The 17,166-nt window shown below is 40.5% G+C and overlaps 1 protein-coding gene across 1 annotated transcript in view; it reads right to left on the bottom strand.

Annotated features, from left to right (window-relative positions):
• Positions 1–2,200: 2,200 nt before the first annotated feature.
• The window catches only part of LOC137297151 (Na(+)/citrate cotransporter-like), a 33,918-nt gene continuing 18,952 nt past the window's right edge, over positions 2,201–17,166 (bottom strand). Inside the window, exons 2-14 of the mRNA XM_067829171.1 lie at positions 15,053–15,202; positions 13,949–14,064; positions 13,316–13,458; positions 12,237–12,330; positions 10,291–10,437; positions 9,830–9,958; positions 9,140–9,241; positions 8,629–8,733; positions 8,342–8,436; positions 7,799–7,941; positions 7,007–7,168; positions 5,714–5,851; positions 2,201–4,997 (exon numbers count right to left, since the gene is read on the bottom strand). Coding sequence (XP_067685272.1) covers positions 4,848–4,997; positions 5,714–5,851; positions 7,007–7,168; positions 7,799–7,941; positions 8,342–8,436; positions 8,629–8,733; positions 9,140–9,241; positions 9,830–9,958; positions 10,291–10,437; positions 12,237–12,330; positions 13,316–13,458; positions 13,949–14,064; positions 15,053–15,202 — 1,674 coding nt within the window. The 3' untranslated portion in view covers positions 2,201–4,847. The remainder of the gene's footprint in view (positions 4,998–5,713; positions 5,852–7,006; positions 7,169–7,798; positions 7,942–8,341; positions 8,437–8,628; positions 8,734–9,139; positions 9,242–9,829; positions 9,959–10,290; positions 10,438–12,236; positions 12,331–13,315; positions 13,459–13,948; positions 14,065–15,052; positions 15,203–17,166) is intronic.

Raw genomic sequence — 17,166 nt, 5'->3', positions numbered from 1 at the left:
CAATGTGAGTGTTTAGTTCCTTGCGCTTAACCTGCAGCATAGCTGTATGTTCCCCATGGAGTTGAAAGAGTATCGGAAAGTACGTTGAAACAGGTTTCTCTTTCGGTGGCATTTTGAGTATAGGGAAGTACGATAGTGTTGTATGACTTCTTTGTGTGACTGTGCCCGTCACCCTTGCTGAAACTGATTCATCAAACCACGTTTATCCATGGAACACAGAGTGTTGAGAGGAGAATGGTTCCATATCGCTTGTGTTTGGACAGTAACCTCTGACGACGTTCAACCATAATGCAAAGTTGATTCTTTGTTCGACAGTCCATGCAAATTGCATTTGCTGATGTAAGTGTATTCCACACAAATCTGACTGTAGGAAGAAATTTATCAAAACAAGTTAAAGAATTTTCACATTAATGTGTCAGCCGTAAAAATCCTACGTGTGTGAAATGTTTGCAAATATTTTTTGACAAAAAATGCTAAGTGGTAATAGCTTAGTGTCGCTCTCTTACCACACCACAGTGTCATATATATCCTCGCTATTATGCACCATTATGATGCTTTGTCGACTGTCCGTTTTGGGAGTAGAACGTAAACAATCTACAAATACTGTCATACAAAATGTTATTATGCTGAAATTTTGGAGTATGTCCCTCGCCCGTAAAATCATAGGCTGTTGGCCACGTACTTTTCTTTTGGACAGTGGCTTTTGTCAAGACTAAAATACAAAGTGCATATCCGTCGACATACATAGAATGCATATCTGTCGACATACATAGAATGTATATCTGTACAAATACATAGAGTAGATATATGTACACAATCACAGAGCGCACATCGGTGCACATGCATAGAACGTATATCAGTACACATGCATAGAGCGTACATCTGTCCACGGGCATATCTGTGCATATCTGTACACTTGCATAGAAAGCACATTAGTACACATGCACTCAGTGCACATCTGTACACACACGTACATAGTCCACATCTGTACACATACATAAAAAGCACGTTTGTGCACGTGCATAGAGTGCACATCTGTCCACAGGTATGGCGCGCACATGTGTATATATGGGTGGTGAGTGAGTGAGTTAGTGAGTTTAGTTTTACGCCACACTCAGCAATATCCTAGCTATATGACGGCGGTCTGTAAATAATCGAGCCTGGACCAGACAATACAGTGATCTACAACATGAGCATCGATCTGCGCAACTGATGACATGTGCCAACCAAGTCAGCAAGCCTGACCACCCGATTCCGTTAGTCGCCTCTTACGACAAGCATAGTCGCCTTTTATGGCAAGCATGGGTTGCTGAAGGTCTATTCTTCCCCGGGACCTTCACGGGTCGTATACATGGATAGAGCGCATATGGGAACACATGGGTAGAGCGCACATCTCTACAAATGCGTAAAGCGGACACCTGAGCACATGCGTAGAGTTCATGTCTGTTCACATGCATATGATTCCGTTATACACCAGAACACTCCCTTGGTGTCTATATGTTGTAGTTGAGGTCAAAAGTCGGCTCGTGTGGCGGTGATCTGAAAGCAGACAATCCAGTGAGCAGACAATCCAGTGATAATAACATGAACATCGATCTGCATAATCTGGATAAGATGACATGTGTCAGATCCAGAACACAGAATCTCGTTAGTCGCCTCTCAAGCTTTGGCTGCTGCAATCAGTTCTAACGCTGATCTTCAGAGGTACAATGGCAAGTGAAAAAATGGGAAGATTTCTGTACAACATATTTCATGATAAGGAAATCAACAGCTGTCACCGTCCGGTCTATGCTTTGCATGCTCGTGGTTAGAATTGGTCTTCAGCAGCCCGCGCCTTTCGTAAGAGACGACTAACGAGATCGGGCTCACGAACCTGGTTGAGCATGTCATTAAATCCCACTTGCACAGATAATGCACATTGTAGGTGTTGATCACCACATTGTCTGGTCTAGACTGGAATATCTACAGATCGCCGTTCTTTACTAGAATATTGTTGAGAAACAACAGACAAACATGGCAATCTCCCTTTTATTGCAGTTCCTGCATTGTTCGGGACTCTAGGTCAGTAAGACGCACTTCTATCTTTTGTTACGACTCACAGGCATTACCGAACGCACTTCCTGCCGCAAAGGTTTCCTTGTCGACTGGTGATTTCAAAATAGACAACAAAGCGAATACAAACTTTATCTTTATTCTTGTTTCTACATTACCAAATACCCAATCAGATGTACCGTATAACAGTACCACGCCCTCACTTAACGTTGTTCTGATTAAACATATGCAGTATCAAGGCAAACGTAAACATACTTGAATCGGTAGAATGGGTAACTCCAGAATATCTTTTAATGAACATCCCAGCAATAACAAAATTTTACAACAAAGGGCATCATTTATTGTCCACGAGAGGAAACGAACCAGGGTCTTCAGCGTGACGAGGGGGCACTTTAACCATTAGGCTATCCCAACGTTTTTTTAAACATTCTTTTCTATGGTGTATGGTATAGACAAACCAAAGATGACTATCATAGTGGAAAATTAATACGTTACAACCATGGTGATACTGTCTCAGGGAGCGGTGGGGTAGTCTGGTTGTTAGGCGTTCTATGCCCCCATGGGTACAATGTTTGAACCCCATTTCTGGTGTTCCCCCGCCGTGATATTGCCGGACTATTGCTAAAAGCAGCGTCAAACTAAGGTCACTCATCGTCACTGGGCTGCTGGGGACTATAGGGTATGTACACATCTTTACACATTCGGTGTTGGAACGTGTGGTTGGCGAGGAGTTCATAAACACCATCTTTGTTGCCTTTTTAGCCATCTCCTTCGGGATGATCATGAGACAAAATAGCTGAGCAGAGAACGGGGCTAAGAACCGAGTCTTGTCATTTGATGGTCTTTAGATTTTCCTAAATCTATTTCCCAACGCCATCAATAATAAAAAAAATAATATAAGACAAACAGAACAAGTCAACAAAGCGACAAAAGTAGACCATAGAGATGCACAGATGAATTAAAAGTCTGAGCCGGTTTAGAAATTTCAAAAATTCCCAAATAAAGCTCTCTTCCGTTTGTAATATATACTTTACGGTCTGGAGAACAAGTATGAATGGTACCGATAAACGGAGAGCATGTTATGTTATAAATATTTTCCAAACACACTATAAATAATCTTACGTAAAGATTTTCGTCTGGAAACGTGAAACATAATCCAACAAAAACACTACCATGCGTTTGCTGAGATAATTTAACCAAGCGATTTGATATACTCATTACTCAATATCTGGGCGTTCTGACACAATGAGCGACAGCACACATTTTCTATAAGGAAAGGAGGTTACTCGAATTACCTTTGTTGCTCGTCAGGACGACGTTTGACTTTTTCGTCGGACGAAATGAAGATGTTTTAGAAAGAAACACAAGTGGAAGAACAGACAAATGGCAGTTATGTCAGTAGCACATTATTTTCTGGTTATAGGAAAAACAGTGTTTGAAGAATTAGAATTTGATAGAATTTTTGAAATGAAAGTATGATCTGCAGTTTGGCGAACGTCTAAAACAACTTACTGATATAGATAGATATTATCGACGGATAACCTGGGTGTGAGTTGTTGAAGCAATATTCCGACTATCAGATCGAGTCTAAACCGGAGAAACCAGTGGCTGAAGCGGTGACAATCCATCCGCACAATTAGGACACCATGATATGCATCAACCAAGTCAGCGTGCTTGACCACCTGCTCCCGTTTGTCGCCCCTTACGACAAGCATTGGTTGCAGAAGGCCAATTCTGCTGAAAATGAACCTGACACGGATGACGAATAAAATGTTTCAAGAGACAGATCTTCCCAGACACGTATTCCTGTACAATTGCAAACGTCCTTTATCTAGCCTCATGTAAGAATGTCGAGTTTTGGTTGGTCCACGTGACTCTGATAAAATACCATGTACATCCATCACGATCCGCCAGCGGGAGTACACGACTTTTATACTCCCGCTGTGAAAGTCATATCCTCCCGCTACGCCTCAGTGACGACGCGAGAAGTGAGAAAAGCGTGCATCGACAAGCCTTTAGTAACGTGCGGTGCATTGAGGTCAAACGATCAGCTGGTGTCAACATGTCGGCAAGTCGATTCAATGCGTGTTGTTTTGTTTTGATTTAGTGAAAACATTCAGCTAGATAAATGTGTTATCACATCGTGTCGAGGGAAATACGGGGTTTTATCAGTCCCTCGTAAGGTTGTATGTCAGTCCCGAGTAATACAACCTTAATCGGGACGATGTGATAACTTATAATATGTTGATCTTCAGCAACCCACGCTGATTGATTGACGAATGTATCGAATCTCAGTTACGTAAATCGATCTTCATGTTGATCACTGGATTGTCTGGTCCAGACTCGAATATTTACAGACCGCCTACATATACATTCTTGGTAGCTGGAATATTGCTGACTGCGGCGTTAAACCTTTAATGGAATAGTTAGAGACCGTGTGATAACCGCACGGCTGATGCAAGATCATCGGCCTCCGTAAGATCTTCATACAATCTCCGTACGATTCCTGTGCAGCCTTCATGCAGGTTTGCCTCGGCCTGTCCCTAACGGAATCGCACGATGCCCGTAGACAATGTGAACACAAACGTCGCAAGCCGTGGTCATCCAGGATTCATAGAAATCAGACAGAAAATCGTAGATCACTTTATCTTACGGCGCCCGTGGAAAATGTGATCCAGGTAGAAGTGATAAAAGTGTGACCTAAAGCAGGTTTTACAGAGATAAGAAATTTCCATAAACTCTGAAGTGATGCTGCTAGGGTGCATCAAAGGATCACGGGTAGCTGCAGTATCAGCCTAAGAAGAAGTGATGTTCACCGGAAGGGTTGCGTTAAGTCTGAAGGGCTCTGGGACAACATCAAAATGGAAAATGGCGTTTCCCCATGTGGCAGTTGCCATGAGCAACAGAGGTACGGCCAAAATGTTCATCATGATTCCAGCTGTCGCCTGAAAGTAATAATGAGTGAGTGAGTTAAAATTTAGTTACATCGGCAGAACTTCTGCGATAACTACAGGAGTTTAGCATACATGATTAATTAATGTTGTCATATTATCCTGTCGTCAAATGACTTTGAAATGACTAGATTATCACATATCATGATGAAACTTTACAACATGAAACAGGCCATAGATCGCAATCGCCAACGACAGCTCACCATAGTATTGGCAATTGGGACGTTTGCTTTTGCTACAAGCGTGGACCAAAGCTGGAGTTACATGTCTTGTTTGGACGCTAAATGTGTCTCAATGGTAGACATTGTCCCTGACTAATATTAGGATAGAAATAAATACACTTTGAAAGACCTGGTCCTAGGCAACCTCTTTTGATAATAATTCTATTTTTTTTTTGTTGGAGTGGCGCTGTAAACGTTGGTTGCTTGAAAACGGTATAAGAAGCTATACCGAAACGTCGATGTTGTGAAAAGTTAATCCTCCCTAAAGTTTTGTCATTTGAATACTTCTACGGTACTACAGCCCCTTCGAGGACACATCCATCAACACTTATGATTATCTACACCATCAATAATGAAAAAGAAATATTGAGAAATGGTAAAATTACACTTGTTTATGTAAGATCTGGTTGATCGTATATTGTCTTCAAGTAATCCCGACATTTATCGAATATACAATGCAAAATGTGTGTATCAAGTATATACGCTTACCATGTCGGACACTTTGATGTGGCCGTAGCCAAAGACGATGGCATTTGGGGGCGTGGCAGCGGGCAACATGTATGCAAATGAAACAGAGAGGGCTGCCGGGAACATGTAGAACAACGGATTCACTCCAGTTCCAATAGCCTGTAGAATGGAAAGCAGGGTTTGTTTAGTCCAGGAAAACATCATCTGTGAATACTTAAGTGAGTGTGAGTAAGTTTAGTTTTACGCCGCACTCAGCAATATTCCAGCTATATGGCAGCAGTCTGCAAACAATCAAGTCTGTTCCAGACAATGCAGCGATCAACAGCATGAGTATCGACCTGCGCAATTGGGAACCGATGACATATGTCAACCATGTCACCAAGCCTGACCACCCGATCCATTTAGTCGCCTCTTACGACACGCTTAGTCGCCTATTATGGCAAGCATTGGAAAGCGCCTATTTTACCTTTGACCTTCACTGATCTGTGAATACTTAAGGATGCATATAAAACGTCATTCGTATAAATGGTGAATGAATTTGTTTTGTAATCGCTGTTATCAATATTCCCGCAACATCATTGCGGCTGACAGCAGACGTGATCTTCACACATTGCACCCTAGTGGGGAATCGGACCACTGACCACTAGACTACCCTATCGTCCCTCGTATACAATGACATTGCTTGTCATTATTCTTATACAATCAGTCTTTCTATATTTCATGGTAGTGGAGACCATAGGCCTAGGCTATATTTCAGTACAGAGCGGTACTTGTGTGAATATAAAGTTCAACAGATAAACTGATTTACAAAATATACAAAGGAAAATCTGACATTATTGGAAGAAGGGTGAATCTGTAAGTTTCCTTCCATGGTGTATATAAATACCTTGATTGCCAATTGACATAAGCATATTAAACTTATGAATGGTGGGATTTGATAGAACTTATGCGGTAAATACAAACATCTTACATTTGGATAACATTTACACACTAAGATGAAATTCAATTCGTATGAATACTGAGTTTGAACATGAATATCTGGAATATTATCAAATAAACATCACATAAGGGAAAGCTTTTAACTTCGTAAAGTTCTTTGATTTCGTGTGAAGGAAATCGTGAATCAGTGAAATGAAATTGTTTTAAGTCATTTTATTGAATTTGTACAGTCCCATTTGTATAATGATTACATGGACACATGTTGTAGTCAGCTTTCTTAATTCCTGATAAACCAATTATGGGCTATGACGTCATTTATATTACACACTACGCCACTGACGAAAACACAAACACAAACACAAACATGTAGCGTACCAGGTTGGACAGGATCGGCATAACGAGTGTTGCTGTTGCTGTGTTGCTGGTGACCTCTGTTGCTGCAGCACACACGTAACAGATAATCAGAAGCAGCAGCCACGGATTCAGGCCCTTCATCACCTGCAGCTGAGTACCTATCCAGTAAGACAGGCCCGACTCCTGAAATGAACACAAAGTAGAACTAGTTACTTTTCTGTTATGCAGTATCCAGAGCGAGTATGGTTTTACGCCGCTTTATGCTTTATACGTTAAAAAAACAATAAGCAAACAAACAAAAGCCCCAGCAAATTACACCAGAAATGACATACACTTTGTACCCATGTGAGGAATCGAACCCGCCTTCACCGTAAAGAGCAACGCTTTTTTTACATCCAGGCTTCGCAAGAGCATTATATCTGTCGAAAGCAAACACACTTGCGTCTTGCACAATAAAGATCCTACCCAACAGCCATTAGCAAGAGCATCATTATATGTATCTTTGATAATAACGATCCAACCCTACAGCCCTCATCAAGAGTAGTATATGTGGCCAGGCAAACAAACATGCATCTTTGACAATAACGATCCAACCCTACAGCCCTCAGCAAGAGCATTTTATGTGGCCAAGCAAGCACACATGTATCTTTGACAATAAAGATCCTACCTCACAGCCCTTAGAGAGAGCATTATATGTGTCCAAGCAAACTAACATGCGTCTTTTACAATAAAGATCCTACATCACAGCCCTTACCAAGCATTATATATGTGTCCAAGCAAACAAACATGCATCTTTGACAATAAAGATCCTACCTCACAGCCCTTAGCAAGAGCATATCCGCCTCCTAGCAGGAGGAAGAGTGCCCATGGCATCTTCTCGTGGAGGACCTTCCACGTTAGTAATGGTGTGATTGGAGCCTCGGCTTCTACCTTCTCTTCTTCAGTCATTTCATACGCTGTAGAAAAAAGTACACTTGAAGGAGGTCCAGGGCTGGCGTTTAGTACAGAGTCTACAGACATTTTCAGCTAAAGTTGCAAAACCAAATGTTTTATAAAATTAAACCTGCACAATTATATTTTTTAAACAAACTCCTTGGAAAACTGTTACTTATTTCATGGTGCGCCCCATTTCAAATCATAAGCACTTTCATCGTTTTCTGTATTTTCTACGGATAAAATCCCATTCCGTCTCCAAAAACTGTTCGACTCTAAGGAGATTTTGAAAGTTATAGCCCACATCTACCTAAAGTAGGTGTCCGTAAGTGCCTATCATTTATAATTTCAAACATACAAAGATTGTTTTACAGAGATACAAAGTGTGATGGACAAGGTTCAGTGTTTCATAACCAAACTTACAGTTTTTCCGGAGACAAAAGACACGTGGTAGTTTAGAAGGAAAAACAAACAGCAGCACTGCCAAGAAAACTGCAGGGGTCGAATCTTTTACCAAGCTGCAAAGAAAATGTCTCTTACAAGTTCATGTTTGGGGTTTTATTCAAATTCGGTATTTGCGGGTCAATTTGAGCTGTTGAAAATGTCCCATAGAGTTCAGTTTCTACAGGTTTGTGGTTATAACTAAGATGCTTCTTATGGTGTTTTCAAAAGAAATAAAAAAACCGTTACGTTACAGTTTTAAAACTTACTTATGGTCAAATAGATCTCCCCAGCCACCAACTCCTCCGAGATCTCGCGAGACCCAGAAAATAACCAGTAGAACAAATAAGACCATGACATTGGCCTGGGCGTACCTGATAACAAAGCACATTACAATGCAGTAAACATTTGCAGGAAAATATGCAGCATATTGTAATATTTTACCAGTCTTCTGAAATACCCACTATGTACAAGAAACATCAGAAAGCAGAATCCTTTTTATTGAACGGCCTTGAACTCAAGGCAAGGTAAGCTTGCTGATAGCACGTTCTGGACTAGTTGACGACTTTATTACTTCAATTGTAGGCAAACATCTGCACCAGACCCATACGTTTCGTAAATGTGGTAATTTCATTTGCTGATTCCGATGTCTTTTTATTATCTTTTTCTCAAACCCACAATAAAATGATTGTGTAATACGTTGTGTTGGAACAATTGCTGTGGCTGTACACTTCCTACAGGAAGAAACAGAACCCGAGAGTAATAAAAATGAAAGCTCACGTGATGGGGCCAAGTTTCTTGTACTCTGTCACGATGACATTCCTCACTTTCTGGGACTGGATCTTTCTTAAAGGGTCATCGCTCAAGCAAGCGCAGAGACCCCTGCAACATGCAATTAAACAGGTAGTCATTATTCCATTCTGAGAGGAAATGTAGGGCATTTCCAAGTGACGAAAGCTATCATACTTTGTGCCAAATTAGGACACCTCTTCGATGGCATGAAAGACTATTAGCTAAACAATGTTTCTATTTTTAACTGTCACGTTCCGTATATATCGTATCCATTTATTGACCCAAACATGGTGAAAAAGAAAGTAAATGCTATAATTTATAGGAGTGTTTGAGGTACATTTAGTGCTGGGAGAGTGGTGATGTGTCGCATCATAATAAAAGAGGTCGGATAGTTGATTTGGTGTTTAACGCTGCACTTAACAATATTCCAACAGTATATGTACATAACTGAGCACGTTGGGTCTTGGTCTTCAGCACGACATGATGTCTTTAGGGGCGACTAATGCGTTTTCAGCCTCTCTTGATGCATGTAATGCTACCCCAAGTGCATAGAACGATGCCCATTTTGTCAATCACCGACATGTGTTGCCCAATTTCGATTATTTCCATACGGTCGTCATGTAGATAGAAGATTGTAGAGTGCGTCGTAAACAAACAATAATAGCCAAATATTCTTACTTGCATCTAAGGTACAGAATGTTGAGCCAGCACCAGCAGACAATGAGGACGACAACAGACAAGGGGAATCCGTAGGCCATCCAGGAGGCAAAGTTGACGGGGGACTCAATACCACGGTCGTTGTATAGTCTGGAACAGCATGTTGTTACCATGAATTGTGATACCATTACCGTTAAAAATTGTCGTTTATGCAACCCCATCAGCAATTCGATAAACTGGATCGTTTTTAGTAAAATCATAACTTGACACCATGCTTTCTTTTGACCTTGGACAATAACAACCTCCCAAAACAAATAGAAAACTGGCCTTGCTTAGTCATAGTCGTACACGCCCATTTACTCCGTAAGACTGGAAATTGGAGGTATATAACTCATTCTACACTCACTCATCTGTTGTAGATATATAACTCATTCTACATACACTCATATGTTGTAGGTATATATCACTCATTCTACACTCACTCGTCTGTTTGCCCCTTCAGAACGAGATTTGGTCCAGTTCCTGTAAGACTTGCGATGCCTCCGGAGTTAGCCCCGTATGCAATACATAGAGACAGAGCCTTCTTCAAACGGGTAAACTCTGCTTCGTCGGATATGTCTGATCCGTCGCTGAAAAAGGTATTTGTAAGATGAAACGTCCGTACAATATCGCATTGTCTTGTTCATACGAATGTTGATTGATATACATCATTATGATGTGTCGCTTTTAATGTAATTCCCACTTGGTAGCCTGTTTCCAACGGAAGTTGGATTAGTGTGGCTTAGAGGTGAATATTGTCGCTATAAGCACGGCTCTTATAATACGTTATCTTAGCATTTCATTGACTGCAGTGCCTCCATTTTGTACTTTCATCGTGATACATCTGTATGGATTTGTAAACTTAGTTGATTTTATAATGCAGTTCTAAATTACAACACATTTCTTAACTGTTTGTTGGTTTCGAGACCAGTTCCTCTACGGACTGATTACTGGGATCGTTTCAGTTTCAAGATCCTAATCAACGCGTAACAATACTTACTACATAATTAATTACACGGTTTGAACATTAATGAAACCATTCCTGTAACCAGCAAACATAAGAATAACCGACTTGAACGCACCAGTTGAAAGACAAAATTGACAGATCGGGTTTAGCTCTGATAACATCCATATTGTGCGTCAAGATTGTCTGTTCCGTCACTCGTCAAGATTCAAAGTATTTGTATGAAACTAAATGGTCGTCTACAAATGGCCGCCTTATGACCGAAATGCTGGGCGGCGCCAGGTAACTGACAAACATTTAAAACTTTTATTACAACTCGGGCAAACTACTGGTTCGACATGACATTAAGGCACGTTTTTACTGACCCTTATCGCGAACCCATGTTCTCAACACTGGTGTTTCATTACTTATTATTAATCTCTATTCACCTTTATGTTGTCTTTTACGCCCAATATTATTACTTTGGGCTAATAATCCAGACTGATTTTATCTTTTATTTGTGTTGACATAAAGTTAATGTCCCAAGCAGTGCGCAACAACAGAAGACTCAAGTGTCCACTGTTTACCATACATGATACTAGCAGATTTAAATACGTCATATATTTTATGGACAAGAACGTCATTGTATTCTTTATACGACATTTCAGGGCCAATTCTTACTCCTTAAACAGGTGAATGATGGTGAGGCAGAATGAATTATCTCTGAAACGTCGTATTAATAAGTTGTATTTCTCATCCATAAAATGTGTCATGTATTCATGTGAGTTCAACTTCCAAATGCCTTGCAAGAACGGGAAGATAGACCCGTTCTTGGAGCTGCATTTCTTGGGCATTTGTCATCACAGATGTTCTTTTATTTATTCATCAATATGTCATTTTTGTGTCACCTTTTTCATTTGGTCAGTAGTCATGACTGATTTTCTCTAGTATTGTAGTTGACAGAAACTGTTGTCCTAAGTATTAATCACTAGAAGACACAAGAAACAAATCACTAGAAGATACGAGAAAAAAATCACTAGAAGACACAAGAAACAAATCACTAGAGGACACATGAAAAAAATCACTAGAAGACACAAGAAACAAATCACTAGAAGACACAGGAACAGTGTCGGATGTTTACTATTCAAGACGCAGACTAGAAATATTAGCTTTGGACTGTATTTCTTGGAAAATGACATGGAAAAGAAAAACTGATGTAATGCATGTTTCCCATGTGCTGAAACCAACGTATATGTCTATGGTGTAAATAAACATAAAATACATAGAGAGAATGAACCAGGAATTCATAGCCACGATCATACCGACGATAGGTATTTAACCCAAACAACTGGGCCATCAGCATCTGTAACGTGGGCTGGACCTTTAGCACGACCTAAAGGACATAATCTTGAAATATGGTGGAATAGATTCTGGCAATAAACTTACGTCGGTTGGACTTGTAATTCCTCCACTGGTGGTTCCTTTTCTTCCTTTTCAGCCTTTTTATCGTTACTTGATTCTTTTCCATTCATTTCAATTTCTGAAAAGGAAAATATGTCTCACAAATGGAAAACAAATTTGAAAGATTCCAAAGATCACGAAGAGAAATACTTTAACGACAACTGGAGAACAAGACGTTGGTAGGTAATTCGATAGGGTTTTTCTCTTTAATTATCTGGCATGTACAGTTGTCTCTCGAAACACAAGTTAATATTAATCCGTTGTTGAATTAGTGATGCAAAAAGACATGAATCTATGTGAACTTTAAGAAGGAAGAGCGGTCAAGATGGGCATTTTCTGTCAGATAACTTCAGGGAATGTGTGATTCATAATACTGCTCATCAAAAGAGTTTTCGGGTCAGTAAATTTGCCGAAGAATATATTTTGTTTGTTTGAGTGTGTTGTGCCGTACAAAGCCATAGGACGGCGGTCTGTAAATGTTCGAGTCTAGGACAGACAACACAGTGATTGACATAATGAGCATCGATGGTAAGATATGACGAACATATATACACGAACCAAGTCAACTAATCTGACCACACGGTGCCGTCAGCTGCCTCATACGACAAGCATAGGTTCCTGCAACAGTCTAGAAACTACTTCCGACTGAAGAACAGCATCCACGAGCATCCATTGTCGGTCGAAGATTAGACACGGGCTAATCGCTGTGGCGTCACAGCCAGTGAAAAGGGGTTGTGCAGGTGATAAATCTTTCCTGTAGGTAACGAACCTACCTGGGGCCCGTTTCACAAATATTAATAGCTTAATAAGCTTAGTACCTCGTAAGCTTCCTCGTAGCATAGGAGGTAGTAAGATTACGAGAAAAGTTACGAGATCTTAGGATTACGAGAGCTTTGTGAAACGGGCCTTTGATCTTTAGACGGGTCTCTCATATCCTTCAGCTGCAGGAGAATATCGGCTGACTAATACAGATATAACGTACCTCCCTGGTCTTTAGACCAGTCTCTCATATCCTGCCTTCAGTTGCAGGAGAATGTCGACTGACTAATACAGGTGTAACGTACCTCCCTCGTCTTTAGACCGGTCTTTCGTATCCTTCAGCTGCAGGAGAATGGCGTTGGCTATTGGGATCATCATCGCCGTTGTTGCAGTATTGCTGATCCACATCGACAGAAACCATGTTGCTATCATCAACCCAAGCATTAACCTGTTAAAAATAATAATGTATTTTGTTGTAAGATTTTTCTTGAATCACGATGGCGACCAACCCAGTGGTTGATACTATGAGCAGCATCCAAAAACCTTAAATAAGCCACGAAGCCACAACTACAACGAGCAGCGGCACAGAATTATTGTGATTTGGATAAACATGCTGTCAGAACATACTTGTTATCCGAATGTTCTGTACAGCGTCGATATTTAGTTTTTACCTCAAGGGGAATTTCAGCTGGAAAACATATAATAATTATCTGCCAGTATATCATAAAGGTGTAATATGTAAATCCTCCGCTGAAATTTCTAATGTCAGTATAAGGCTATTATGTCATTATGGATTTGGTGACTATTTGAAATAGATGTAGTACTGGCGCAGCATCATGAGATATGTCAGGATAGCATTTCGTTCTACTTAAAATTTTCTTCTTCACATTGACGTGAGTCTGTTCAGAACAGGATGTGACTGTATTAAGGTGCCTCACCATCTTGGTTCGGACCCAACCAACATCAAAATGCGCAGCGCGATTCTTCTGTGAATGTTCCAGTGTTCTACGGCAACAGCCATGCACAGTCCACCAAGGAAAACCATGATTGTATCCTGTAGGAATAGATCACCAATGTACAATAGCTTCTCATATAGACACACATCGACATATTGCTACACTGATACACCAGAACTTGAAAAGGATGCCTACTAGATATATCTTGATATCTTCATTGATTAAATGTGACATATTATGACCAACTTATACTATCATCAGTCACCTGAGGCTTATTTGTGCTGGAATGATGGTTGTCGAAAGTGAGTGACTGATCACCTATAAGCCACACTCCAGCAATGTTCCAGCTATGTGGCGGCAGTGTCTAAAATAATCCTGTTTGAACCAGATAATTATCCAGTGATCAAAAGCAAGAGTATCGATCAGCGCAATTGGGAACAGTTTACTAACGTCATGTGTGTCCACCAATCAGCGAACCTGACCACCCGAGCCTCTTACAACAAGCATGGGTTACTGTGCAAACCCAGAACATCACGGGTACGAAAGTTACGGAAGAAATACACACTTTCTTAATGCAAATTATTAGAGTAATAACTAGTCTCTGAGATGAATATATTTTACAGAAACAGAATGCTTCATGATAAAAAAAACCAACATATAATGAAATGGAGTCCTGAGACTTTCTTCGTTTACTGAGACTATGGAAATCTAGACTTGTATGTATTTGTTTCAGACTGACCAGCAAGTTATGTATGTTTGGCGATTTGCGGCGATCCTTTCATATGATGTTTCCAGGGCTACTTTACTATAAATGCTGACGTTATATCTTTTGTCGAATGAAAAAAAATATTTAAATTAAATAAATATATATATATATATATTATAAAAAAGCCAGTATACGTCTAATCAAATATAATTTTGGGCAAAGCTGTTTGTTAACTGAACAAGACTAGTTTGTATCGATTTTTGCTGAAGGACTCTAGATACACTAGTATCAAAGCACCATTGCAAGATGAGACATACACTGAAATCACCAAATAATCAATACAGATTTGAGTCACTGGAGTGTAAATTGCTTCTACTCACATTCATGTAAGCCTTGGATATGACTTTAGCCTCCACTACATTGAGGAGCGGGAACATGAAGACTGGAAGCAGCGCCGTCACCGAGATTGGCAGCGACTCGGAGATCCAGAACACCGCCATCATTATAACAACGTAGGCACATCGTCCTTCCTGGAAAGTAACGTGCAGGTTCTGTTATTGCCTGCCTTGTAGCTGCTGGAAACCAACCTTTCCGTTAGTATATGTCTGGACCTGGGTGTCATTGAACAAATCAACCTTTGGTCTACTGCTGTCGAACGTCTATGTCGAGGTATTGGAGCTACGATTAAAATAGCCCAAAGATTGTTTTGTACAACGACACCCAGATGACTGAATCTGCTTTGCTAGTAGTTTTACGCTATGCTGAGCAGTATACCAACTGCATGACAGCATTTTATATATAATCGTGCCTGGACCAAACAAACCAGTGATCAACATTTCGAGTATGAGTTTACGGAACTAGGATACGATCACATGTGTTCATCAAGGCAGCGAGCTTTGACCACCCGATTCTGTTTGTCGCCTTTGACGATAAGCATGGACTGCTCCTGATCAATTCTAACCCGGATCTTCACGGGTACAAACTCGTTTAAATATCTAGAACAGATAACGAGATGGCTTGTTTTTCATTCTGTACAGTTGCATTTTACACTGATGAAAAAACGTGTTGCTATAAAATCCATATCGTCAACTGAAATATGCTGCTCTTCTCTCTGTGCAGTAAATCTTAAAGACAGATGAGATATTGTGCTCCACATTCCATACAGTAACAGTTTCGAAAGGTTCCATAATACATCCCACACAATAGCCATTAAGAAGGAAGAAGAACATTACTTTACCACCAGCATTCAATTAGGGCATAAAATGACATATCCGCTCCACACCTTTCACAATAGCTATTCAGACGCTAAATACATATCTAGACCACAGAAAGATACATATTTCTTCACATTTCGTATAATGCTCTCTTATGTTTTACTTGATGTATTCCCTGGGAGTAGTTTACGCCATGTGGCGTCGTAGTAGGTAGGTGATGATGTCAAAGATAACGCTGATGACTTAAAGGTGAGATCGTTTTGATTCTCTTGAACAAAATCATACAATCAGGTCAGTCACATGTGACACCTCTAGTCAAAGCTTACTAGCTTAGAGCTTAGAATATATTTGATTACAATAATCAATCATTCATACAACGCCTGGTATCCATCTGACTAGTTGTTCACTGGATGCTCTCATCAGATTCTGATTATTATTACCCCTGATAACCCAAAGTGCACGTTGGGCGCTAAAAGGATAATGGCCACATGGCGTATCTAATCGGGTACCGGGTTTTATTTGCTGCTGGGGGAACAGAATCACTCTTGAACAAACTGACTTGCCTCAGGTGAGACCACGTGTATCACATGTGCCTCATTGTGGGGCAGGTCTGAATTTCCAGAAACTCTCAGGAGTCAAGCTGCCAAACACGGCTACCCATACAAAAGCTCCCCGCATTCGACTTTGCTATTTCGGTTGATGTGTGACCTGAACTCTACGCACAAACTGTGTACACAATACACATCCCAACCCCACCCACCCCAACCACCCTCACAAACCCTAACGTTCCTACTGGTCTGTTTATTGATGAGATGCTTCATGACCAATTTCTAGGGCTCACTGGAAACATAATACAGGTTACATGAGACATACGTGTTTACCTGATTTGTTTACTGTGCACACAAACGGTACCATGCCATATAAACGCTGTGCCCTTGACGTGACAATGAATGTTTGATGGAGATGATCAGACATGAGGTACGAAAAGGATCACATCTCTACTATAATGCCTATAAACATACTCAGCCCAAATCGGTCTGAATAAGCGGGACGATCAAGGCTCCTGGCTGACACATTAACCTAGAAAGAATGAATACGTATTTAAACGGTCTAAAACATTAATGCTGAACCAAATGTCATCTCTATGGTTAGAGGCGACTAACAGGATCGGGTGGTCAGGCTCGCTGACTTCGTTGACTCATGTAATCGGTCCAACTGTGTAGGTCTATGCTCATGCTGATGATCATTGGATTGTCTGGTCCAGACTCAGGTATTTTCAG

This window comes from Haliotis asinina, chromosome 1 (assembly GCF_037392515.1).
Source record: "Haliotis asinina isolate JCU_RB_2024 chromosome 1, JCU_Hal_asi_v2, whole genome shotgun sequence".
Classification (NCBI taxonomy): domain Eukaryota; kingdom Metazoa; phylum Mollusca; class Gastropoda; order Lepetellida; family Haliotidae; genus Haliotis; species Haliotis asinina.
Note: the sequence above shows the minus strand (reverse complement) of the source record. Positions and strands in the feature narration are given on the sequence as shown.